General features: G+C 38.8%; 1 protein-coding gene and 1 long non-coding RNA gene across 22 annotated transcripts in view; one reads left to right on the top strand and one right to left on the bottom strand.

Moving 5' to 3' along the window:
- The window catches only part of AAK1 (AP2 associated kinase 1), a 180,540-nt gene extending 153,817 nt beyond the window's left edge, over positions 1–26,723 (top strand). For 6 of the 21 annotated variants that reach the window (XM_079110819.1, XM_079110822.1, XM_079110823.1 and 3 more), the window contains 5 exons: positions 9,476–9,577; positions 10,424–10,525; positions 11,873–11,983; positions 13,799–13,909; positions 24,504–26,723. In XM_079110819.1, the coding sequence (XP_078966945.1) occupies positions 9,476–9,577; positions 10,424–10,525; positions 11,873–11,983; positions 13,799–13,909; positions 24,504–25,633 (1,556 nt within the window). In that variant the 3' untranslated portion in view covers positions 25,634–26,723. Of the gene's footprint in view, positions 1–9,475; positions 9,578–10,423; positions 10,526–11,872; positions 11,984–13,798; positions 13,910–14,797; positions 23,261–24,503 lie in introns of those variants that run through there. The other 15 variants (XM_079110821.1, XM_079110818.1, XM_079110817.1 and 12 more) reach the window with 11 other exon arrangements.
- On the bottom strand, positions 5,194–6,502 carry LOC306644207. The gene is made up of 2 exons (XR_013759201.1): positions 5,444–6,502; positions 5,194–5,413 (listed from the first exon to the last, which is right to left on the bottom strand). It is a non-coding gene; the product is annotated as an uncharacterized lncRNA (long non-coding RNA).
- Positions 26,724–27,874: the final 1,151 nt, after the last annotated feature.

Below are 27,874 nucleotides of genomic sequence, written 5' to 3'. Positions count from 1 at the left end.
TGACCTTTGATGGTCCAATGAGAACTCTCAGTCAGGCCTCTTGACTTTTTTCTTTATAGCACATACCAGTACATTGTCTGGTTTTACTTTGTTTATCGTTGGTCTTTCCTCATCAGAACGTTGGTGTCCTCAGATGGGTGGATCTTGTGCGTTTTATTCACCAGTGCATCACCAGTACCAAGAACCCTGCCTGGCAGGGTTGACACACTGAGTATTTGCAGATCAGATGATGAATGAAATGGAACCTGAAGCTGGAAGCCTTTGGTGGCCCTTTACCCTCCATGTCTGTCCCCGTCACCCAGACAACCAGACTACTGGCTCCATAACCTTCCATCAGTGTCTGTGCCAACTCCCAGCTAGACCTCCCACCACTTTTTGAAGGTGAACAAAGGAAGACAGCCTCCAATGTCAGGAAGCTGCCAAACCCTGGGCTGGTGAAGGAAGTGTCTAGGCTCAGCAGATCCTTCAGCCCCATCCTTCCTTGGTTCCCTCCAGAATTGGGCTAAGTATACCACCGTGCCTTTGATTATGTATTTAATTTAATATTTAGCCACTAGCACACTCAGTCATAGCTCCTTCATTATGACTCTTACACATCTTCCTTTAGCATCTTGAATTCAGAGATAAGTGTCTCTTTGGAACCTGGGCAGAATGCAAATTTGTTTTCCCATCAAAAAATTTTTTTAATTAAACAAATGAAATCAGTTTGTCATACCTCCAGCCCACTTTGACACTAGTCGTGTTTTCTTGTTTGTTTGTTTTGCAAACACACTCATCTTCCACACTCAGCTGTCTTCCATTGTTCTGGAAATCATGCCTTTCAAGGGTCTTTGCTTTTAAAATTTTTTTTATTTAATTTCCTTTGATTTTCACAGATACTCCTGAGTGGTAGGTAGTAGACGTGTCAAGCAACATACTTTGTGGTTGAGGAAGTGAGGCCATGAGGCCTTGGTGCTGTCCTCACCCTGCAGGCTCTACCTGCCTTTCCACTGCCCTTGTTCCCCAAGCCGTGGGCATTTCTTCATCCTTGGGACAATTCACAGATCAATAAGTCTTCGACTAGAAAGATGAACTTAAGGTTCAGAGAAATTTAAAAATGGATTTGGACCTGGACTCTGACCTCTTAGTAGCTAGCTGATTTTGGTCAAATCACTTAAACTGAATTCTTATTCTTAAGATTGTTGATATTAAAACCTACCTTTAATGGAATACAGATGAGGTTCAAATGAAATCATGTATTTGAAATTACTATGTACATTTAAAATTACCGTAAAGTTCTGGGTCCTTAATCCCAATAGGGCAGTCCTAATTATAAAGTAATTTTTCTCTTATTAAAATTAAACTTGCTCTTATAACCTTTTACACAGCTGAGAGCCATTAAAATAGATTTCTTGGATTGTCACACTGTGGATAAAACATAATTGTGTGTTGGTTTGTTTTAAAGACTTTTTATTTTCAAATTGCAATAAAATGAATTTTTTAGAATGCCTGGAGTATTAAAATCATAGCCATGAGAATTTATGTGTTCCCAGAGCTGTCAAGTAGAGTATGGCTAGTGAAACTCAAATTATTTCATTGATGCTTATATGCTGCCTATTCATTTGTTTACCTTCTACATATTATTAGGGAACAGATAAGCCATAGATAGTATAAAGTTTTAAAGTACAATAGAAAAGATTTTTCTCTGAAAATTGAACAAAAAATAATTTTAATCAACTATTTTTTAATTTTTACTTGAAAAATAAAATATTTCCTAATTATTTTAAATTTACATAAAATGTATCATTTTAATCATTTTTAAGTATATAATTCATTGGCATCAGTACATCGTTTTGAATCTATCATTACCGTACATTCATCTTGCAAAACTGAAGCTCCTCATCCACTAAACAATAACTCTTCATTTCTCCCTCTTCCCAGCCTCTGGAAACCACCGTTCTCCTGTCATTATGAATTTGACCACTCTAGGTACCTCATCTGAGGAGAATCATGTAGTATTTGTCCTTTGGTGACTGGCTAATTTCTCATAGCATAATGAGAGTTAATCCATGTTACATATGTCAGGATTTCTTCCCTTTTAAGTCTGAGTAATATTCTGTTGTATATAAATACCACATTTTGTTTATCCGTTTTACTCTTGGACCCTCAGGTTGCTTCCATCTTTTGACTGTTGTGAATAATGCTACTGTGAACATGGTGCACAAATATCACTTTCTGACCCTGCTTTCAGTTCTTTAGGATAGATACCCAGAAATAGAATTGCTGCAATATGGTAATTCTATTTTTAATTTTTTTGAGGAACTACCATACTGCTCATTCCCACCAGCAATACACAAGGGTTTGAAAAAATTTTGTATAACAACTTTTTAATACTGATCTCTTTAGGAAGTGCTGCTTCCTAGAATTAGAGACTTAAAAAAAGGAACCTCTTGGTTTTATGGCACTCCATCATGTCTTGAAAGGTTAGGCAAGAGAAGCTGTTTTCTTAATGGTTAAAATGAGCATTTCTTTCATAGCTACTTGCCAGCTATCTTCCTTATTTCCAACTGCTATCTTATAATATTGAAAATATTGAAAAGTCCAAGTTCAATAATAATGTGCCTTTACCCTAGAAAATTTGTATTCTAAAGAATTAATTCTCTAAAATTATTTGAAATGAGGGCATGGTGTTTGACTTTTGCTTCTAACTTGAAGATGTCACTGATGGTTTAGTGTCTGACAGGAACTATATAGAGCAACTAGATTTCTTAAAATATTTTTATTTTTAATTGACATAGTAATCGTGTGTATCTATGGAGCACAGTATGTCATTTCAATATATGTACATAATTTGCGATGATTAAATTGAGGTAATTGGGTCACCACATAGAGTGGCTCAATTTTAAAAACAGTGTTTCTCATCACAAGACTTCAGGGCTTATATACCCCATATTGAATGACATAAATTTCCAGAGCCAGAGCTATAGCAGCCACATTATCATTTTTGATGGGCACACATTGAGCTCTTCACGTTTGTTAGTTTAGCCTATTCTGCTCCTCATTCCCAATTAGACTCAGAATGGTCCATGGGCAAGCCCTGGGTCTTATTAGCCTGTATAAATAGGTATCTAATCCTCCCTTTTTATATTTTAAAAGAAGAAAAGTTCGCAACTCACAGTATATCCCAGGCTCATGTCACAAGTTATTTTAATTATCTAACCTTAGACTGGTTTGTGAAAGATTATTTTCTTGTCTTGTAGTTGATACTTGTGACTGTCTTGAGAGGGGAGGGATAAGAGAAGAATCTGAAATGAATTCATGCCAAACTTCAACCTTAGCAACTACCTCCTCCTGTTTTTTCTCCCCCTTCCCCATTGCCACTTGAGTTACGTTTAGGAAGCGAGGGAGAGGTGTTCAGGAGAGAAGACCCACTTTCTCTCACCTTTCCCTTAGCTGAAAATACTACCAATCCACTCCTTTAAAAGTGGCTAGGGAGGTAGCTCAGTAGTAGAGAGCTTTACTAGCATGCACAAGGCCATAGGTTTGATCTCCAGCACAGCAAAAAGAAAGGACGTTTGCTTCCATTATCCATCCTATCGGTATACCTCTGTGTCCATTTTTCTCTCAGGTTTAGGCCTTTAGCCATTGAGCAGCTCTCAAAGCTCTTATTCTGACTCGTAATCTGGGATCCCTAGAGACTTGAGAAAGAACCAGGTGTACTAATAGGGATGTAATAAGGAATCACTACAGTTTGTGAGCAGACTGTTCATTAAAGAAGAAATGTAAATTGCCAGTAAATTTTTTTAAAGTTTATCATCATGAGGAATCCAAGTACCAACTCTAAACAGTAAGGGGATGTGACTTCCACTATCATATTGGTAAAGATGGGAAAACACAACCTCATACCTGATAAAGATGTAGGAAAGTGGACACCTCAGGTCCTGCTAGTAGGAACATCAGCTCATACAACTTCTTGTGAGGATTGTTTGGCAGTTTTTAATGAAAGTCTTCAGGGTTTTATTTTCTCTTTTAGCAATTCTGTTTCTCAAAAATTAGTCTAGGGCTGGGGATGTGGCTCAGTTGGTAGAGTGCCTGCCTCGAAAGCACAAGGCCCTGGATTCAATCCTCAGCACCGCAAAAAAAAAAAAAAAATTAGTCTAAGAGGATTGGGGCTGTAGCTCAGTGGCAGAGCACTTACCTAGCATGTGTGAAGCACTGGGTTCAATCATTAGCACCTCATAAAAATAAACAAATAAAATAAAGGCATGCTGTCCATACACAACTACAAAAATTTTTTTTAATTAGTCTAAGAAACATAGGTATGCTTAAATATTTGTTGAATAAATAAATTCATAGGAAAAGACTGGAAGGATGTTCATTAAGTTAATAGTTGATATCTCTGAAAGTTGTAATTATAGGTACATTTACATTTATACTTTGGCTTATCTGTTTTCCCCAAATTTTCTACAATTAATATATACTACTTTTATAATCTTAAGGAAGAACATAGAAATTTGTTCTTTTTTGTGATGAGGCATGAGCTTAGATCTTTCCCTGCCTTCCCTGTTCTCCTCCTGGCTGGGCCTTCTGGGCAGTACACATGTTAAACATGTTGAGTCGGCTCTGCACTTTCCTTGGGGCCAGTCACCTTACCTCCTGCTTGTGTCTTCCCACCAAAATAATTCTCAGACTTTCGCAGGCCTCCTGTTGGTGTCCTCCTCCGAGCACCCTTCCTAGAGTCCGGACCAGTCCCGATCCCCATTTTCATCTTGAGAGTTCATGTCTTGAGCAGCTCGTTCCTGTTCCCAATTTTCCCTTCATGCATGATTGGCTTTTAGTGGTAGGTAGAGTTCTCAAATTTATCTTCATTTTTATCAATAAAGAGATTCAGAGAGAGTAAAAGACTTGCCCAAAGTGCCGCACAAACCTACAGCAGAACCCAGGTCTCCTGCCTCTTCCTCTCTGTCAGCCCAGGCTGCCTCCTTCCCATATCTAACTGAATAGAAGTTCTGCGTGTTCTGTCCTCATACCAGGCATTTGAGGAAGATCTGCAATGTTACACATGTTACTCATGTCCCCTGCCATACTCAGACATCTGTGGTGACCCCCTTATCCCACTTAAAGAGAAGTTAGTACCCTTTTATATGGCACTTTATTTACATACATATGTGCAGATTAATTCTGATGAATACAACTATTTAATTCTAACAAGACTTTAAATTAGTTCTTATCCTCTGTGTTTATAGGTGAGAACCTGAAGCTTAGAATAATTAGGTAACTTAAGTTTCATGTTACTTATTTATTTCTCAGAATTTTGTAGACCTCAGCTTAAGTTCCCAAAATGTACAGTATCACAATAAAAAAATAAAATAATTAAAATAAAACCATCCCCAAATTCATGGTATCCTCTCACCTCTACAAGCATACCTCCATTCTCCCCATAAACACACACACACACACACACACACACACACACACACACACACACACACACACATTTAGAGTCTGGAGCTGGTTCTAAAATATGAAAGTCAGACGAGGAATGACCAAAACTATACCATTTTCTCTATTCAGAATTGTCTGCTGCTTTCCCATATACTGGAATATGTTGGGGCCACAGGCTTATCATTCTAACACAAAAATAGAACGATTCTTTTTTTTTTCCTTAATATTTTTGTAGTTATAGATGGACCGAATGCCTTTGTTTATTTTTATAAAGTGCTAAGTATCGAACCCAGTGCCTCATGCATGCTAGTCAAGTGCTCTGCCACTGAGCTACAGCCCCAGCCCCCAAGACAGAATAATTCTTGTAAAACATTACTTATGAGAATTAAATCATTTCTAAAATGCAGTTTATGAATAATTTCCACTTCATTGGTCTGTCACCTTGAATGATTGAGAATAGGAATCTGAATTTGTATGCATTTCTGGTATGAACTGCCCCAGAAGATGACTTTTGCTTTTGTATCCAGAGAAGCCATTTCCCATGGTTCATACAAAATTTAAGAAGGTTTTTGTTTATTAGATAATAATAAGGCATGATGTTGACATGGGACTTGATTGAGGTTTTGGATCTTGAACACTTCTAGCAGTTTCCTAAGTTAATTACTCTCTCCTTGCTATTCTTCCCCATACCCCATTTTGATACTTGCCCTTGAATGTAAGAGAAAGGACAGTTCATAATACAAGGATTTAAGGGCTAGCTGTTGATGCAGATGGGAGGCCACCAGGCTCCATGACTGATAGGCTGTCAGCATCCTATAGCCTTTCTTGGGCCTCACATCACATCTGTTTCAGGTGTTTCATATACACTCAACACAAATGACCAGTAATAGCTTTAACTGTGACCTCATGTAAGAGTCTTTACATTTTAAAGGAATCAAAGTCCCTTAGTTAAACCAAAATAATGAATCTCTTAATAGAGTAGAATATCCCAGACTTTGTATCTCTTTCTTTCTTGATATAAGATCTTGGCTAAGTTATTTCACCTTTTTAGAATTAATTTCTTAATCCATAAATGGGAAGGCTAAATTGGATAAAATCCGAGGTTTCTTCCAACACTAACCTGATAACTATACCATTGTGGCTGGATGCGGAGACCCATCCTCCTGTGCTGATGCGAACAGCCAAACCCTCCAAGCAACATGAGGGGGGACCTTTGAAGGCCTCTCTGGACTCCTTAGTCCTTGCCTGTGACTTAGGGCAAGTTACACATTCTGAGTCTTTGATACCCCCAATCTGTCTCATCACACAACACACACAACACACATGTGCATACACATGCATATATACACACATACCTTTTTACCTTCTCTCATGCTTTTTGGTAATGGCTAGTAAAAGAATTAGCTTCTTGTCAAAGTACCTGACTTTTTCCAGCTGGTCTTCTACTCTCCCCACCTCTCCAACGATTGCAAAGGCACAGATGTGGCAGGGAGTATGAACTGAGTCTTAATTAGACCTTCCCGGCCTTCAGTCACAGCGTAAGGGCTGCAAAAGCAGTGAGTGCAGACTGCTCCAGGTGGTTGTGAATGTGGCAGGGAGGGAGAGAGGAAGCATAGAGGAGATGGTATTTGACCAACACAGAAAGATGTGAGCTCTCTGTTTTATAGACAAGGAGACAGGGTGAGGCTTAAGGAACTGCTCTAGTCTTCCTTTTCCAGCGAGACTAGAATTCAAACTCTGAAAGAATTCTTGCCCAAGGTTTGTACCAACTAATTTTGGCCTTTACTTTTTTTATCCATGACCTCACAGGATTTCAAATACTTTAGTGCCAAGTGAAGGAAGCAAAATACATTTTTTTAAATGACATTTTTTGCAAAAAAAATAAGATGCAAACTAGTGATCAGAATAATGAAGAGTTAGACTTTAGGAAAACCATCTTATTTTACCAGTAAGTAAAAGTAACCAACTTTATTTTTACTTCGATTTTAAAAATTCATGTGGAGGTCAAAATTAATGCTGATATAGTTATACCATATACTTGAATAGACTCTCCCAGTATTTCAGTCCCCTCACTTTGAGACGTTCCCTTTTTTCTTCATTCTTTTCTTCAGTATAAATCAGGTATAAATGAGAAATGTGTAGCATATTGTCATGTAATTCAAAGACATTTATATTCCATATGATCCAAGGATGATAAATTAGCTTCACATAAATAAAAATCTCTTGTTTGCTTCAGTGTGTTAATTGTATCAAAGCAACTTATCTTGCTAAGACTCTAGAATCTATTCTTTCATTGATCTATGTAGTTGTGGATCACCTAAATTATGGAACTCTTAAAATATTTATCACTTAGCTCAGTTCCCAACAGCCTAGAAGACTACAAATTCATTAAAATGTTATATGCACATATTTGAACTTTAAGTCACTTGTTTTTTTCAAACAAACACTTGAATTTTGGTTTAACTGGCAAGTGATAGAATTTGTGACTTCAGTCTCCTTGCAACAGAGACACAAGCTCTTAATTCCCTTCTTCCTGTGAGATTCTGTGATTCATTATTTTGTTTCAAGTTAATGTTCAGCCTTTAGTTGGTTAAAGGTAAGTAGCAGATTGTTGTTGGATCAGGGCTAAAGGAATTATTTTGGGAGGAATTGTAATGTATATACAGTGTCCTACATTAAATTACCACGTGTGACAAATCTGGTAGCTTCTTGTTTGTTTGTTTTTAGATCTGGTGGCTTCTAATGTCTTTTTATTTCTTAGCCAGCAGACATCAACAGTAATCTGTCTGCAGGCCTAAGTCAACTGTGATATTTAACCGTAGAATAATTAAGAAGCATGTTACAGATATACAGTTGGCAGACAGTAAATGATTGTTTAAGTTACCTTAGGCAAGATTGAATTGATTATAAACTGTTTCTAATTGCAAGTTTTAAAAAACAGATTGAAAACTAGATCCAGGAAAGGAAAAAAATACACAAAGTTTTGTATGCAAATGTTTATGTCAGCCTTATTTTTCATAGCTGAAAACTGGAAACAATCAAGAGTCTATTAAGTGGTAAATTGATCAATAAAATGTGGTCCAGCCATGTAGTAAAACACTACTCCTCAGTAAAACAGAACAAACTACTGATACAGGCAACAACATGGTGACTCTCAAAATCATTTTGCTAAATGAAGGAAATCAGACACAAAAGATTACACACTGTATGGCTCCATTTAAAGTAGAAATCCTGTTCTGGGCTTGGTGACACACATCTGTAATCCCAGTGACTTGGAAGCTGAGGCAAAAGGGTCGTAAGTTTGAGGCCAGCCTCAGCAATTTAGTAAGACCCTGTCTCAAAAGTGGGTGGGGGATGTTGCTCAGTAGTAGAATTATTGCCTAGCGTGTTCAATTTCCAGTACTGAAAAGAAGAAAAAGGAAAAAAAAAGGAAATTCTTGAGAAGGCAAAACTGTAGGGACAGATTCATTGTTGCCATGGTCTAGGGTGAGAGAACGATATTTACTATGAAGAAACACTATGAATTTTTTTAAATGTTGGGAATGTTCTGTATCATTATTTCAATGGTAATTATATAAATGTGTAATTTGTCAAAACTCACCAAACTGTACACTTAAAATTGGTGACATCTACTAAATGTGAGTTGTGTCTCAAAACAAACAGAAAAACAAACCTAAAGTACATCTTATAAAGTTACCACTTCTCTTGGGGAAATAATCTTTTGTATACTTTGAATTTGGAGAACCTGTTTTTAACAAGATACTTATAGTATTCATTTTTATGGTGAATCTGTACCAAAAATTGACCCCCTAAAATGTGTTTGCATAGATAACAGTGAGTCAGTAATGCTGGGCACAGTGGTGCACATCTGTAATCCCAGTGCCTTGGGAGGCTGAGGCAGGAAAATTGCAAGTTTGAGGCCATCCTCAGCAATTTAACAAGACGCCTACTCAAAATAAAAAGTAAAAAAGAAAGAAAACAGTGAATGAGTCACTTGCTTTAATATCTCATTGCTTTTGTGCTTTTTTCTTTACCTCTCTGCCCAACCTAGAAAAACTAATTGAGGGACTCAAATCTCCTGACACGTCTCTTCTGCTCCCTGAACTCTTGCCTATGGCAGATCCTTTTGGTAGCACTTCCGATGCTGTAATTGGTAAAGTCATCATGTGTTTCTTCAATGTCATGCATGATATGTTTGTGTCTGTTGAATGAAGTGCCTGGTTAACAGATCCTAGAATGAATTTCATATGAATGAAAAGAAACGTGAAAAATTCAGTTATAAAATCTTCACGAAAAAATTGGTTTCTAACTGGACCTTACTTTACTGAACTTCATGGAATATAGCAAGCACATTTTCTTTAGAAGGCCCATGCACGTACCAGAAAATGGTTTTCCAGTGGTTAAGCTTCCTGAATAGAATCTAGGGTAAGACTCGATTTGCTTACTCACCTTCTTGTGCTCCGAAAGCAAGGCAGGCAAAACCTACAAAATGTCCAAGGCCTCTGTTCTTTAGGAGAGCCAGTCACTAGAGACATGGTAATGCCTCTGAGCAAAAAGTCCTAGAACTCACAAATGCCATGGCCCTACAAAAAAAAACGGGCCTCCAGTTGAGAAACACGGCATGGTGCAAAATGCCTCCAACCTACACCATGGGATGGAGAGGAGATGGATTTGAAGCTTTTGCATTAGATTAGAGGATATTTACTTTAAGTTTGTTATTTAAGAAAAGCAAAATTTCCAGAAGAAACTAAGATGCCTTTCAGCCAATCTCTTCTGACATCGAAGAGATCGCATGCTTGAAAGAGACTTGTATTCCAGACTCAGTAAAACTCAGATACTCAAAGCAGCAGAAATGAAGTCACTTTTTGTGCTTTCCTTCTTGTCTGGGGCTGGTATTTTAGCAACCTGTACGAGAAAGCCTTCACAGAATTTCCTGAAGAACCTTCTGAATTCCTTTCCTTACCCTGTCCTTTCCTTTCTTAATGCCCTGTTACAAAAGAAAAAGCTGATGTTGCCGTTGAGAGTCTTATACCAGGACTGGAACCCCCAGTTGCCCAGCGCCTCCCATCTCAGACGGAGTCTGTGACCTCAAACCGCACAGGTCAGTCAGGGGTCTCAGTAGCTGCAAGGACTGTTCATTGTGGTTTTCCACCTGTGGCAGATGATCATCAACTTATTTTTTAGCCCGGTAGTTTCCTCCTAGAGTGGATATTTCAGTTGTTCTTATAATCCTAGTGTCTAGATGTTGGGTATATTTTTCCTTGCTGAAGAACTGAGTACTTTTTTGGAGTCATATTCTTTTCAGAGTGGTCCCTAGACTTGCCCTGATTACAGAATTTCTTGATTCAAGATTCTTTTCACTGGTGGTAGATTCCTCCACCTCTTTAACTGTAAAACTCTGCAGAGCAGTCATGCTCTGCCTCCTCCAGGCTGCCCAGCAGTCTTTCCCACCTGAGAACATCAGTGTGTATCTGCAGAGCACCTCTCCTGTGGGTTGACATTTTTTCCCCAGAAAAGTGCTTTAATTATCTAGGGGTGGTTTGCTGTTAAACTGTAGGCAAAACCTGAATCTTCCTTGGATTCAACATTGCTTTCACCTTAATTTCAACAGTCAGTCTTAGAATTTCTTAGCTACTCAGAAAAACAGATTTGATAGCATTCATTTTTACTGAGTCCATAATTCCCTTGATAAAAGTGTCTGATTACCTGACTCAGAAAATCAGCAGTTAGAGATCTAGGAAATGTGAGAATAAACTCATCCAGGTGAAAAAATTTACCCCAGAAGATAAAGTAGTTCCTTTTCCTCACTTAGATATTTTCTCCTAGAAAACTCTCCCAGAAAACAATCACTGTTCAGGTGCTTGAACTCTGAATTTTCTCTTCCTTCCATTCTTTAACCAAAAGCAATTACGTGTTCAGAGGAGTAATTTAAATTTAGAAAACACTAACAAGACACATTTAGAATGGTAGTCTGATAGAGTTCTAGAAGGTTTGTTTAATCTCATCACATTCTTCTAATAAAAAGCTAGATCAACCCTCCTAGTCAATTTCAGTACCTCACTATGTGGTAAGTCTCTTCCTGTGATTGTTAGGGAAAATTTAAGCAAAACTAATTGCAAAGTCCTTTTTCCCAAATGGTATTTCCTAAGAACTGAGTTGTTAAAATTGTACTGGCATCCAAATTAGAGACTTGTTTAACCAGTAACCTCTGAGCTACAAAGTCTCCTATACTTACAAGTTAATGTTAAGAGGAATCTAGAAATACATGTCGATGTGGATAGAAATCCAGATGACTTAACGTGTTTCTCTTAGTTTTCCTTCTCCCACCTTGCCTTGAATGTATAACTTGTAAATACAACAACTTAAAGGCTAAACTCTAATCTCATGATATTGTTGTATGTGCCATTTAATGCTGTCACTGACCTGGAATGCTGTTAACTGGACTCAGATTCTCTCACTGGGGAAGATTCCCTGCTTGACTGCTCTCTGCTTTCTAACCCTACTGCTGACCTTCTGGAAGAGTTTGCCCCCATAGCAATCTCTGCTCCAGCCCATAAAGGTAAATTCTTCTTCTTCTTAGGACCACATGTATCCCTGGAGAAGAGATGAACAGCTCCTGAGAGTTTCCCTTTTCAAAAGTCTTTGCTATAAAGTGTTTAAACCTCCTTACATGGAAAACTTGAGTTTGTACTCTTAGTCACTATTATGATACTTCTCAGAATCATTTAATAAGCCTTAGACAACAGATTGGCAAGGGTGTAACTTTCTGGCAAGAACTGGGTGCAGGTGACATTTTATGTTGCCTTTGAGCATTGTATACCGTAACAGTCAGCCAAGGAGAGGGCCTGAGCCAGCCGTCCACTCACTCACTGTAGTTGTTAATGTGATATTTGTTGGCCTTGGAAAGTAGAGTTGTTCACCAAACCTGATTCAGGGTTTTGAACAATTATGACTACAGTAAAGAAACAGGTGTTCCTCAAAAGTCAGTCCTCAAAGATTGAACTTGTGAAAAGTTCCAAATTTTGTCCATTTTAAAATCATGATTGATTACTTGATTTCTCTTCCTTGTCTGGCATTTTCACTTCTTAGTTTTGGATTGATATTGGTTTGAAATTCTGCTGGGCAGAGGTAGCTTGACTTGAGTGCTATTCAGCTAGAAGTTTGTGACAGTGATAGGTACAATGTCTGGCTTCCTCTGAGTAGGCATACTAAACTTATCTCTGTGCTTGGGTAGTGCAAGTGATTTTCTTGAAGGAGAAAACGCTTAGGAAAGGAACAGCTTAAGCCAGAAGAGGGAAATTCAAGAAGGAAGTCTCCCAGAGATGACTAAAAGTAATTAGCTCATGGTTTACAGTGGTAATAGCTGAGCTTTTATTTTTACCTCTGATAGCATTAAAATTATTGTGTTATAGCAAATGTAAAGGGAAGTTATCTATTTAAAAAGTCATGTGGCAAGAGTGTGCCCACAGCAGTATCCAATTACAGAGAAGCATCACTTGCAACATAGGTGCTCAGCTAGCATTTGTTGGTATTGCTACTTTGATTAGGTTGAAGAATTTTTTTTTTTTTTTTTTTTTTTTTTTTTTTTAGTTTTTGGTGCTAGGGATTGAACCCAGGGCCTTGTATGTGGGAGGCAAGTACTCTACCAACTGAGCTATATTCCAGCTGAAGAAAACATTTACCAAACTTCTGCTGACGGTCTCAGTGCAGGAGATTTTATGCCCTACAGTTCCCTGAGGCATCTAAGTCATTGAAAGTCTTTTCCCATTCACAGAACAATGAGTCCTTCTAGAAGTATTTTTACTTGCCTTGTGTATAGTGATGACTTGTCTCTTGCTGTTGATTTTGGGTCTCTTGGGGCTGGGGATTGAACCTAGGGCCTTGCACCTTTTAAGCATGTGCTGTTCCACTGAGCTGTACCCTTAGCCCCTTCAGTCATTACTACTTAAAGAACTACTAGTTCTCTCTCTCCAACATCCCTAGTTTTGAGTTTTTTAAACATGTTAACCAGGCCTCTTTTCTCTCAATAAAGAACTGACTCATTCCTGTGCCTTTCTGAATTAGTGACATTGAAGAGATACTTCACAATAATTACAGTTAATGGTCCTATAAATAATAGAGAAAATTCTTCCAATAACCCTTCTCCCTAATCATTTATGAAAGTCTTAACATGGCCAATTCTAAAGCATTTTCCATATCTCTACATTTTCTAGTTTTTTTACTTTTATTTCAACTCAGAAAAATAAGTACTTTCACCTTTAAGAACTCCAGTGATTATATGCGTAGTTGGGAACTTTGTGCCTCTTTTCCATTCTCTCATTTGCTAATCTCTGCCTCTGTTGTTTCTACTTGTGTGCTTGCCTTCTGTATTAAGCTGCAGAAGATAGTAATCTCATCTCAGGTTTTGATGTCCCTGAGGGCTCGGAAAAGGTGGCAGAAGATGAGTTTGACCCTATTCCTGTATTGATAACCAAAAATCCACAAGGTAAGAAAGAGGTTGGGGAACAAGGAAGAGCTTGACATCTGCTTTCATGAAAATAATAATGTACCTAATCTGCAAGTGGGGAGAAAGAGTCAACATTTAATGCAGGACATTGGGGGCAATGACAATCATTGTAGGCTGGACCAGTAGAGGTAGATAGAAATGGAGATACTGATGGTGGTTTCTTAAAAGCTTGACCATGGTGTTTATATAGAAGTATTCAGTAGTTTGACTAACAACTGGGTTTTACAAAATATCAAGCCAAAAATAAAGTGATCTTCAGTCAGTGGAAATTTGAAGGTATATATCAAAAGTTCTTAACAGTTTTTATCATGATTAGAACAATCTGTAATAAATATTCTTCCCAAAGAGATTTACAGTCATGCTTTTATATTAGCCACATCTTTTGGACATCCTTAGAGCATGCTTTTTCCTCTTCGATGGAGTGAAATCACTTGAACATGCCATGAAACACTGAATTGCCATAGCTCCATTTATTTATTTTTTAAAAGCATGTTCTTATTACAGTGTCTGAATAACTAATTTCTCCCCAAATCAAAAACTGATTTTTACTTTATCAAGGAGATGGCTTGATGTTAACAGGAAGCTAGTGCAAAGCCAGAAATTCTCAGGCAATATACTGTTTTGAGAAGAGCGTCATCTTTACAGGGTGTCCACCTATGCTATGGTGTGTACAGAGTGCCTAAAATTTTGGTGGGAGGTTGTGGATAGCTAATTTTTATGTTAAAAATCAACATAATAAGAGTTTGCAAAATGTACAATATTGCCTCTCTAGGTTTCTGTGTTGTTCTTTTTCTCCTTTGCTTTCTCTGCACATCTGAACCTTAACCCTCTGTGTTTTGTACTGAATTCCTATCTCTCCACTTCCAGGTGGGCACTCTAGAAACAGCAGTGGGAGCTCTGAGTCCAGTCTTCCCAACCTAGCCAGGTCTTTGCTGCTGGTGGATCAGCTCATAGACCTGTAGCGGTGACCCAGTAGCAGATGCAGTTCTGTAACCTTCATACCGTAATACACATTTTCATTACGGAGTTATGAGAAAAATGATTTTTTAAAAAAATCTGCAAATAAAGGGCCCTCCAGCCCTTTTCTTCTACCCCTTACCTTCTCCTATAGAAATGATAAGGAAAGAAAATTACTTTGGCCCTCCAGATATATTCCTTGGCCAGTTCCTCCCTGTTAGTTTGCTGTGTTTTCTCATTAACCTTCTTCAATAGCATTATCTTAAATCAAGCGCTAGATGCCATGAGCTTCACCTCTGCTGGAATTGACTCCACTAAAAGCTTAACTGTAACTGAACATAGTGAACTGACACCTTTGTCTCATTCTTGCTAGGAATGGCCTCCCAAATCAATCCTCCCAGCCCCAGTCTCCTTGGCCAGATGCTGATGAATGTGTTTTCCTGTTTTTGCTTTTTATCCTGATGCATTGTCATGAGGACCCGGCTTCTTCAGCTGGTTTTAACTCTAGGCAGTAGCCTGGAGATGGGTGTGTGGTTTAAGAGAGGGTAAAACTCACTGATAGTATATATTTGAGAAGAGAAATTGAACCCAGCTCTGGCCTACCAACTTTGACCTTGTTTAATCATAGACTTAGCCAAGGGATTTTACACCCCATGCAACCCGCCCAGCATTCGTCCAGCTTTCTGGCTTCCACTGAGTCGTGATTTCTCAGATCTGGAGACGTGACTGCAAGTACTTGAGATCCTTGGATAAAATGTGTACGTCATATAAATCCCAAGTATTGCCATTCCTTTTCATGTTACCTGGCCCAAGCCAGAACCTCAGAATTAGACCAAAACAAGACAGTGGTGGTAATATGATACCTTTTATTAGAAGACTTTTCACTAGGGGGTGGATAGGGGAGGGGAAGGAATTGTAGCAGAAACAGATGTATTTTTCTTGTGATTTTTATTTTGAATCAAATATTGTAAATTGTGTATAAATGAAGACACTGAATAGTTCTGTTTCCACTTGGCGTTTCAAGTCCGATATCAGGTGTCTGTACAGGGTTTTGATCTCTTTCCCTTGTATAACCACACAGCAATTCTACAGTGTAACATATGGAATTATTTTGAGTAGATTGTGTGTCTTGCTGTAAGCTTCCAGCAGGTCCTGTCTCTATAGAATAAGCATGTTGTTTATTTTCAGATAATCAGAAATAAGTGTGCTGACAAGCTGGGCACAGTTTGGCTACTTACATTTCTCTCCGATGTTTAAATTGAAGGCTGCAGCCAATGGAATATGTTCAGGTGGTTTTCCTTGGCTTCCTAGATTTAAAAACCAAACAAAGCATAATTCTTCACTAACCTTAGACTATTGTTAATAAAATAAATAAAGGCCCCTGCACTAACACGACAACATGCCTCATGGTCACCCTCTGTATATGTACTTACTCACTAAAGTGTATTTTATTTCCTTACATGGAAAGCACTTTTATAAAATCACCCTTTTGAAAAGAAGGGGCACAGAGAACTCCTTTGTTCTCTTTCTTGAGTGCCATTGTCCACGATCAAAAGGGACAAACTTAGTTGATCAGATTTGTACAAATAAAGTTCCAAGTCCATTTGCTTGTCCTGTAGCTAGTACTTTTGTTTCTTCTTCCTCACATTTGCACTTTAAGGGTGGGGGAGGGCTGGGGGAGTTTACCAGCAACAAGAGCCTGCAGACACTGCACGCTGGAGGGCCAGCTTTGACCCCAGCAGTGGAAGAGCAGCCTGGAAAGGCTTCAGAGGACAGATCCGAACCTTTCCTTCTTCCTCTGACTTCAGATACTTCCATGCCAGCTGAAACTAGATGAGCTAAATAAAGGCTTCTGCTAGGAGAACAGATCATTTCCAAAGTTGAGAGAGGCACAGCTTCCTGCTGAGGACAGGAGAAAAAAAAAAAAAAGGCCATGAAGAACTCTCTGATTGGGTAGCAGAGGAAATAGAACATAGTTTACCCCTTTATGGACAGGAAACCTGCTGCAGATCAGAATTGTATCCTCTTTCCTGGACATAGAAAGAATGTATAAACTAATGAAGGAAATGTTTATTTTTAAATAAGGATAATGTTTTAGTTCTATGTTTTCATATTTGATTTTTTTCATATATATGTGTTAGAAATATAATGAAATATCTAGTTTCTTAATTTACTTGAAACCATGAAGAGTGCAGTTTAGAAATTAGGTGTCTCTAAGTTGTTCCTTTTGTGCATTACCCATAATTACATTGAGAAATATTAACTAGCCATTTGGCTCAATAAAGCTTAATGGAGACAGTTAATGAAAATGAACAGACTAGAAGCCAGAGATGATGGTAGATGCCTGAAGAAGATAATGACAAGAAACTATCTTGGGCTTATTCTTTAAGAGTACAGCCTCAAAGGGGAGAACAGCTTTTCTTTTGAGGAATGCACGTGACTAATTTGATAAACAGGGACTTCCTTAGTTTATAGCATCATCTCAGCTAAAAATGTTTATTCGAGATGAGCATAATGTTCTAGTAATTGGTAGACTTCTGGAACAATAGACTGAGCTATAAGAAGAACCTTAGAGACCGTCTGCTAGTCTGTTCACTTCACTTACAGGGGCCTGAGCCAGATTAAGGAAAGGGGGTGGAGAGAAGAAGCCTGGGCAGGCCAGGCCCCGTGGGATCTCATTCCAACCCTTGCCAGGCATTGGCTGAGTGATTTTCGGCAGGTTCTTCACCTCTCAGAGCTGCTGTCAGTTACTTATACAATGACGGTGTGTCTGGATAGATGATCTTTAAGATTCTAGAAGCATAGGGTCCTAAGTATGTATGGTTAGGCTTTGATGGACTGTGAAGAATTTATATAATCTTGATGTTCTTCAGTTATTGTCTGTATTCCCAGTATTATTATAGTAGCATTTATATGTTAGAGAATTATAATGGGCTTTTTTTAACCTGTTTACTCTTTCTTTGTTATCTGAATAGAAGCCTAAAATATCACAGAGTTTTGGATATAGATTTTTCTTTTTTAATATTACACACTTGCACATGCACCCACATGCACACCCCTACCTATTCCAATAAAACAGTATCGAAAGATTTCTATTCTTTTAAAATGTGTGATCAGGGATCTGCCATTAAAATATGCACAAATACTACATGCATGTGTTTATATGCATTTGCTTTTATTCCAGCTGTGTAAGAGTAATAACTACCCCAGAAAACTCATAAATTGGTTTTTTTCCCTTTACAGCATTCAAATAATGAGATCACCAAATCCAATTCCCAATGTTTATAAAAACACAGTCCTCAGAGGAGATAAAGTTTAATGGAGATAAAGCTTTAAATATGATTATAATCATTACAGTTAATGATTTCTTCAGTAGACACATTTGACATCTAATTGAATGATGTTTCCTTCAAAGGTGTCTGAGTTCACTTGGGAAGTTAATACTTATCCTAATAATGTTGCCATCATTCAAGTTCTTTTAAAAACTCCTCTCCTTAGAAATAACATTAAGGAAAGTAAGAAGATATAAGCAAATCATTTGTATTATCAAATTATACACTTGCAGCATGTGAAAGTATATTCTATTTATTTTTTCCACTGCTGCTGCTTCTAAGTAACATTTAGCTATTTCCAAAAAGCAAAATCACCCCAGTAAAATGAAGAATGGTTACTTCTGAAGGGAGTAAAAAGAAGAATCCACAGAAAATTCCTGGAAAGAGAAAATGAATATGATCAGTCTTAATTCCCTTAATACTCTGAATAAGGGAACTTCTATTATAACCCCAATCTTTAGTTTGATTTAGAAAATTGAAAGATATGAGTTTTTAAATATCTCTGAAAGAAGCCATCACTTTGTTCAGTGTCATTTGATATTGGAGTTGGCTCTTCTTTTTTAGGATTATTTCATTAAAAGTACAACTTGGGTTGCTAATAATTGGAACAAAACAAACCCAAGAAGGTACCTGTTTTTCTCAAGATGCAAAATTTTTGTTTTGCTTTTAATACCCATTTCCTACTCTCCTGATAGACAGTTGGTGATTGTGATTCAAATCAACATAACCTTCCCCCAGGTCAGCAATGATTCTGGCTTCAGCTGCGGGAGTGAGAGGACCTTTGGGCTGAGAGCCCAGAGATGTGGAAAGATCTGCATTCGGCTGAACAAATGAATGCTGTAGACCCCTTAGGCCAAAATAATCTCCCGTGATGAGATTTTCCTATGACCTCCAGGAGTCCTTAACTTTCTCAGTCTGTTTTCAGGGTCCTGTAGCAACCAACTTTAAGTTCAGGGACAAAAATTATGGCACTGCTCAAATATACTGAATTAAGCAAATCATAGACTGCCTGGTAGAATAGAAAACCATCATAGATGTTTAGAATGGAACCTTTGGTGGAATACTCAGATATTGTAAATCAGTTTTGTGTTCCTCTTTAGAGACTAATTTTACTAATACAAAATTAGCCTTTTCTTTTCCACACTGGTAATGTTCCTAAAGTTGGATGTGCTTGGGTTTCTTCAATTGGAATGAATCCCAGATGGCCTCCATTTCAAAAAATTTGTACCAAGATCCTATTTCACTTTTCCTGTGTTTCCTTCTACTAAGATGAGGGAGTAATGCTAACCTATGCAACAAAGTTACCAAATGATGGTAGTTGCTATAATGGAAGATACTTTCTTGGTTCCCATTTTGATGCAGTGTCCTGAATTTACTCTTTTCCTGTGAATAGTCTACTCTGCTCTATTGCACACCCCTTTGTCACATAGATGTATGTTTACCATAGGTCTTTAACTGTCCTCCCCAAGAAGATAAAGCAAACAGATGTACATGAAGCTATCTTATGCAGTAAAAATGTGAAATTTGAACATTGCTTCGCAAGTATTGTATAAATAACAAGTCTGTAAACAAATTTCTTATGTAAACTTACAGGGGAATAAAGACTTTTATCTGTTCAAATGAGAGCATGATGTTCAGAGATGTAAATAACTTAAAATAGCTGCTGTTTTCCTGAGCTGTAAACCCACTTTCGCAGAATGGATTTAAACACACTGTTGAGTAACAATAAGTACCAGAAAAGAAAAGATGGACATGTGTGAGAGACATACCGAGGACATTTTTATGAGTCATGGCCACTGTGGAAAATAAAACCCCTTGTGGTCAAGTAGAAGAACCAAGCCCTTGTGATATGACCAGACCTGGGGTTGTAAAATAGAGTCCAGATTTACAGCTGCCCTCCTTTAATTTAATCTGTAACATACCAAGGCCAAAGTAATTAAACGTTTTAAGTTAGTGAGAACAATTGTTTGCCCAGTGAGAAACTGTTCTCATTTAATTGCCTCAGGCTTGAGAAGTGCAGCATCTAGGGCTAGTGTTGGCCTTGTCCAGGCGTGTGTTTTGCCGCAGCTACCCAGCATATGGTAGAACCAAATGTTTACGTTTATTATCAAAGCCCAAAGGTCATGGGAATTACCAGTGTGGTGTTCATCCCCTTAATTCCTTGATTTGGGTCCAAGATTGAATTTCAACTGATGCCACATATCTGAGGTCTTATGAAGGAATATTTTGCTTTCTGTTTACTAACACCAAGAGAAGTCTTTTCAATACTCTTATTTTCCATTTCTGGCAAAAATTATGTCTTTAGTATTCCCCAAACTGGTACTTCTGTTTATGGCATGGAGAAAAGTCAAATTCTATTTCACTGCATGAAGGAATAACCAGCCTGAAATTTAACTCTTCAGATTTTGATTTTTTTAAATTTATTTTTTATTTTTTGGGTTTTTTTGTACCTGGGATTGAACCCAGTGGCTCTTAGGCACATCCCACCCCTTTTTATTTTTTTTATTTTGAGACAGGTCTCACTAAGTTTCTGAGGCTGGCTTTGAACTTGTGATCCTCCTCCCTTAGGCCCCTGAGTTACTGGGATTTTACAAAAATGTGCCACCATGCCTGGCTCAGATTTTGATTCTTTTGAAAGCACTCTGATGACCTTCACTACTCAGACACATAAAATATCCAGAGTCAGCACATCTCAAATCATGTGGCACTTTTGGTTGCTTTGGTAGTTAGTAGGGGCTAATAAGGACAATTGCCAAATCATCAGGCACTTCTGGGGACTCAGGGACTCCTTTGTTACTCCCTGAAGCATAAGAGGTCTTACTGAAATCTATATAACTTGGAGCCTTAAAGTAGTCCAATATGGAGTTACCTCTAGAGAAAGTGTGGAAACACATGCTTTAGCTGGCATACATCAAAACAAAAGAGAGAAGTGTGTTTTAATTTCTTGCTTAATTTGACTGGCTAAACCAAATAAAAAGTGGCATGGCTCAGTTTTCAAGAATTATAACAAAATGCTACCTTAGGCTCCATGGTAAGTAAGACCTTTGTACAGACCTGGAGGCCAGGCCCTGGGCTTAAGCCCCTAGGAACAGGGTAGCTTTACTGAACTCTGTAGTCATAGGGTATCCGCTGTGGTGCCATTGGTTACCAAAGGAACTGGGCCAAGGCAAGAAGTTAAATTAGTGTAAATTCTTCATTGCTAGTGGGCAGACTGCTTCAAACAGGTTTTCTTGCTGGTTCAGAACCATTTTCATACAGAAGGACTGTTCACTCTGAAAACACATTTTCCCTGTAAGGGCACATTAGCAAATTCCAAAAAAGATTTTGGAAATGAGTTCAATGTGTCCCTTCTGTTTACAGTGATTAGAATCTCTCCTCATAACCAGCCTGTTTCTTGTGCTACCATCACCAAAATTCCCTAAGGGAATGTAAATATCTGGGCTTCCCTTTATTCTCTGGCATTTCTTTGGCCTAGAGAGTTGCAAAGTGGGATTACTCTCTGCCCCTGTCACATTGGAGCTTACTCTAAAAAGAATGGAAAGATTGACAGACTAAGCCTTCTCAGGAAAAATCATTAAATATACTTTTCTAGTTTTATAAGGAAGATTGATGCTCAAAGAGAGATAGGAAATTGCTCCCTTCCTTGTTTCAAAGGAGACTAATTTCCCCTTCACACTTGATATTATAGTGTTTTAGTGACTGAACTTTTGTAAGTTGTTGGAATTTTAAGTATGATTTATCCCATTACTCACCATTGAAGGTTATAGAGTATGCTCTGAGTTGGAAGGTTTTTTGTTCTTTTTTTGTACCAGGGATTGAACCCAGAGGCACTTAATCACTGAGCCATATCCCCAGTTCTTTTTATTTTTTTTGTTTTGAGATAGGGTCTCACATTGTTGCTTAGGGTCTTGCTAAGTGAGATACTCCTGCCTCAGCCTCCCAAGCCTCTGGTATTACAGGCATGCACCGTCATACCCAGTCCAAAACCCACTTTTTAACAAATAGTTTTGATTCAGCTTAAATTTCAAAAAAACACCAACTTCAGTCAAAGAAGTATACCTTTCCCTACCCTTCCTTCTTTTGCAGTACAGGGGATTGAATTCAGGGGCATCTACCATTGAGCTACATCCCTACCTCTTATGTATTTAGATGGGATCTTGCTAAGTTGCTTGGGCTGACCTTGAATTTGTGATCCTCCTGCCTCAACCTCCCAAGTAGTTGGGATTAATCGTTTCCATTTTGATTATTTATTTGTATGATGCCCGAGTTAGTCATTGGCTTCACTAAATTCCACGCCCTCTTTTTTTATTCCCTAAAAGATATTTTGCTTTCCTGCAGAACCAACGTAACAATATCAGCTTTCAGAATACTTTTAGAGGATGAAAAATTGTGCCTTAACTTTGGCAAATGGAAACTTCCAGCTATTGCTGTGCAAGGAAGTGGCTTAAGGGTTTTAGGGGCCTCTTGTACCTCTATAAGGCTTTTTATTTTGGAAAAAATGAATTTCCCCTCAGAAATTGTTGCTTGGGTGTTAAACTGAGACAAATCTAACATCAATACACTTGCCTGAGAATTAGGACTCTGTCTTTCTCACGTATCTTGGAAGGGAAAAGGTGTCCCATTTACCTCCTAACAGCTGACTGATGCCTTCATACCACCATGTAACTGCACATCTTCGAATTATAATGCAAGAAAAAATTTATTCTCTTCAAAAATCATATTCTTCAAAGACTGTTCCGAAAGTCAGTTGGCACCAGCACAGAATTTGACTTAAAATTAAAATTTGTAATTGACTGAATACATTCAAACCAATAGAAAGGAAAATAAAAGTGAATGAAAAAATATTTTTTTGTTCCTGAAAACAATATTTAAGGTCAGAACTGTTTAAAAAGGAAGCACTGCTAAAAAGTTATAGGATTCAGAGAAACATAGTATTTTTGTACAGTATCTAATAAAATGTTCAATCCTCTCCCTACATTCTCTTTAATTGTAATGTCTCTCTAAGTGACTGGTTTCCCAATAAACTAATTTTGATGCCTCTTCTGCTGTGTTCTGTGTGCTTAATTCAAGCAGAAACTTGAGAAGGGGATAATTTTTAGCAGAACTTTCTGCAAGCTAATGGTTTTCATAGAAGGGGAGAGAACCCATGTGGGAGGGGATAATTGGATTTCATCTGTACAGAGGTCCTGAGTCGTCTCTGACTCCAGATCATCGTACCTAACAATCTTATCCTGGTGGGTTGGAAAACTCCAATGGAATCTCTTTATTGAGCCCATGATGAAATGATAACCTTTACCCCCCTCCCTGCCCCCAACCGTCCTTTCTGTGGATTCTTCTTGCTTAGTTACATATGCCTTTTTCCTGCCCTCTTGCTAACATGTGCCCAATGACATACTTCTAACCTGCTAATATTTCTTGGAAGGTAAGCACTCTTGCATTCTGATAATTGTCTATTTGATTTTTAAAAGCCAGTGCACCCTGAGGCACCTCTACCTAGATAGGCATAGACTAGCCTATAGCAGTTTCCTAAGACTCCATAATGACCCATGCATTTTACTCCTTCTGCTTAAAGAACTTAGTGATGGATTCATTTAAGCAGAGGAGGTCTTTGCTAACTCAGAAGACTGAAAACAAAACTCCAGAGCAACTCCAGCTGAAGGTGATTTTATGTAGTATGATTTTAATTCTATATACTCTGCTTAGAAAGTACCTTCAGTTTTTTGATTTGGGCACCCGGTGCTCTTTGAGTAGTGAAGGTGATGTAAATCACCATGTAAACTTGCATTTATTGAGCAGTCATGCTCTGCTGGTTTTCTGAGGGTCCGTCCCTCAGCATGTGGCGCAGATGACCACATGCCAGATACTGACTTGAGTTCGTCCCCAGACAGTGTTTCTACATAATCCAAAACTTTCATGGCATATGTGGAGATGAGTGACTGGGTTTGTTTTCATTCCATGATGAGCCAGTGCCAGGTAGAGCAGGTGTCCGTGCCTGGCCCCATGAGTAGGAGCATTGTGTAGTTACGCTGAATGTCTGTGTGCCTAACATCTTCATTTCCTTTCCTGCACATTGTGCCTATCATGTTCCAAAATGTGAGATAGTGATTGGTTGTGTTCCAGTTTGTATGCAGTTTCCTTGCCTGACTTATTTTTCTGTTTTTCCTTTTCCATTTTCAACATCTATTATTTGTTCCCATAATGTTTCTGCCGCGGGTTGACTATTAAATGTTCCAAAAACAGTTGAACTGACCTACACATTAATTCTGCATCTTATGCTTTTCTAGGTCTGCAGAGAGAGCCCAATCCCTGTCCTGTAATTACCGTAGAGCACTTTAAAGAATCAGCGGGCATTGAAGGCCTTCCCCTGTATTCAGACCCCTGCAGAGTACCTGGGACAAAGACTCAGAACAACTTAGAATCTGACTACTTGGCCAGAGATGGCCCTTCAAGCAACAGCTCTTTCCACAGCAGTGAAGAGGAAGGGACTGACCTAGAGGGAGACATGCTAGACTGCAGTGGGTCTCGACCTCTCCTTATGGAGTCGGAAGAGGAGGATGACAGCTGCAAGCCTTCCCAGGGGAAGCCGGGAGGAACCCTTGCCTTTGCTCCACCTGAAGTCTCTACTGGGCAAGCAAAAGCAGTGCAAATTGGAAGAAAGAACCAGTTCCAAATCCTCACGCAGCCAGCCACCGACGGTCTTGGTGAGCCAGACGTCTTTGCCATAGCCCCCTTCAGGAACTCAAGAGTTCCAGCTGATGACATGGACATTTTCTCCAAAGCGCCATTTGTCTCCAAGGGCAATGTAGCTCCTTCCCAGCCAGAGGAAGTGGACGTGTTCTTGAGAGCTCCTTTTACCAAGAAGAAAAGTGTAGAGGAGTTAACAGTTATCCAGAGCTCCTCCCAGGAACCACCTGCACAGACTAGTCTCCTCAGTCAGACAGGTGATGTCCCTCTGCTCTCAGGCCTTGAAAGAGCAGTGTACACCTCTGTCCAAACTCAGTATTCCATGACTGGTTTTGTGCAACAGTCTAACCACCCCTCCCATTCTGTACAAGTAATAGACCATCTTGACAGCATCTCTCCTAGGGGAACCTCAGTGGAATCTGGGGGTCAGCCCAATGACAGAAACAAAGAACTTCCACCCCAGAAAGAAGCTGTCTCAGGCCCTGTGGCTGGCAAACCATTCCGCCCCCAATCTTTATCCAAATATTCCCGTCACTATAGCCCAGAAGATGAGCCAAGCCCAGAAGCCCAGCCAATTGCTGCGTACAAAATTGTTTCACAAACTAACAAGCAGTCAATAGCTGGCTCTGTTTCCATCACATCCATTTCCTCCAGGACTACGGAACTACCAGCTGCTGATCCTTTTGCTTTAGCACCCTTTCCTTCAAAAGCAGGCAAGCAAAAACCTTAGGAGTAGTACCGGAGCCTTGGCCTCTGCCTTTACCCCATCCCACCAATACCACCACACCACTTCCAGCTGAGCCTTTTCAAGAAGAAATAACATCAATTATTATCTTTCAATGCCCTGCATCAGAGCAGAGTCTCCTCAAGTCAACAAACTCAGTTGCAGTGATACTTGGTTGAAGACCCTCTAAGTTATGCTTTATTTTGTTTATATTGATTTCTGGACTTTCACACACTTCAATTTCCTTCCTAGAGCCCTACCACCTTCACCCACAACTCTGCTTCTCCCTTTACCCCACAAAACTGTTTTAATCCAGGAATATTTCACCCCAACCCCAGGGGCATATTATTACTAGTTTTAATTCCTATAACTCCTAAGTAATGTCCATTGAAGAGTCACGGTTAATCACTCCGGGACTTAATACTCTTGGAAAAGGAGAGATTTCTAGAAAGGAGCAATATAAAAATCCTACATGTCAAGAGGAAGTATAATCTTGCAGCTACTAATCATTCCTGTAGAACCAGAAGCTCTTGAAGAATTCTGTGGATCTGTTTCTGAGTCTGTGTGCAAGCCAGGCTGGCCCTCGTGCATGTCCGTGGGTGTGTGATGTGCATCAGATCCTCTCCTATGTAGAAATGCACACAGATGGGAAAACCGTGCTCATTCTAATCATGTGAGCAGGGCCTTCCCCACAGCCACACTTTGTAAATTGGTATGGATGCACAGATGGGCGTGTGTATGTGTGTGTGAGTGTGTGTGTATGTGTGCACGCATGCGCAAGCACCGGAAACATTTTTCCTTTAGGTAAATCCTGTCCCACCATGCCTACCTCCACAATCAGATCACGCTTCCCGGCATTTTCCTGCTGACCTAACCAACTTGAACCCTGTTTTTATTTTGTTTTCTTCTCAAGGCAAAATTGAATTCATTGGAAGATGTAGGAAACTCCTGCTGGAACTGAGGTTCAGAGTGGATTTTTTTTTCCTCCAGAATTTTCTCTTTGCTTTTAACAAATTCCCTTTACCTGGTTTTGAAAAATTATTTTTTTAATATATGTTTTTGCCTCACAACAATATAAGAGTGCCTTGTTACAGTTCCAACCAGCTGGGTAGCTTAAACTCAGATCTGTCATTGTGGAATTCATTAATCTTGAGCCTAGGCTACAAAGTTGGTTTGCTTGGTTTTTGTTTTTTCCCAAATCCTTATCTCTGCTGCCTCTTGAGGAAATATGAACCTTGGACATGTAAATTTGGGAGAATGAAAAAGAGCTGAATCAGCTAGCCATGAAAAACTACAAATTCTCTATCCTCTTTAGATGTTAAAGTAGGGCAGACAGGTGACTAGCTTGTGTTTTTGAAAGTGTCTTTTACTTCTGGAAAGATCTGACTCATTCCTAGCTTTTTTCATACCATTTATTTTTAGTGCCTTAAAACCTGACTCAATGGGAAGATATTCTGCTGCGGAAGTTCAATTTAATGGAAAGAGTCTCTGTATCAGATCTCAGCCTGAGAGCTTCCTGCACCTTCTAGTAAATGTTAGTGATTTCTTCACTAGCTGGAAAAACTTGGAGAGTTTAGTGATTTACAATTTATTGGAAGTTCATTGAGGAATCAAGCCTAAATGCCAAGTTCTACTGCAGTTGATTAGGTGTGCTATTCTGGAAAGTTCAGCAGAGTGGAAGTGTAGCTCAGTGGTAGAACATGTGCTTAGCATGCCAAAACACTGAGTTTGATCCACATCATGAAAAAAATAAAATTTAGGATCTAGACAGTAGAATAAGAACAACTACTTTAAAACACGTAGTCTCCTCCATCTATTTCAAATGTCAAGGTTAAAAGAGAAATAATTGGCACTATGTCAAGGCTACCAGCAGTGAATTTTCAACTGAGATCTTAACTGTGGCCAGAAACCTGTCTTTCACTTTAACAGATGATAAGTGTTCAGTCTTAAGAATTTGCTTCTCCCAATTATTAATTCTGATTTTTTTTCCTGTGTAATAATGTATGCAAAATTGTCTTTCCATTGAACGGCTTTGGCTAATGCATATGGAACTTTGCACCACAAACTTTTCCTATGGTAGTTATCAAGTGAAGCCCTCAAAGGCATGAGCACAGAGGATAGGAATATTCAGAGAAAGTTCTTGCCTGAAATGACAGATTTGCCTGGCATGGTGGTGTGTGCCTCGAGTCCCAGCTACTAGGGAGGTTGAGGAAAGAGGACTGTTTGAGCCCAGGAGTTCAAAGCCAG

This window comes from Sciurus vulgaris, assembly GCF_902686455.1.
Source record: "Sciurus vulgaris genome assembly, chromosome: 14".
In the NCBI taxonomy this organism is placed as follows: Eukaryota; Metazoa; Chordata; class Mammalia; order Rodentia; family Sciuridae; genus Sciurus; species Sciurus vulgaris.
The sequence above is the reverse complement of the archived record's forward strand: the minus strand, read 5'-3'. Positions and strand labels throughout refer to the sequence as shown.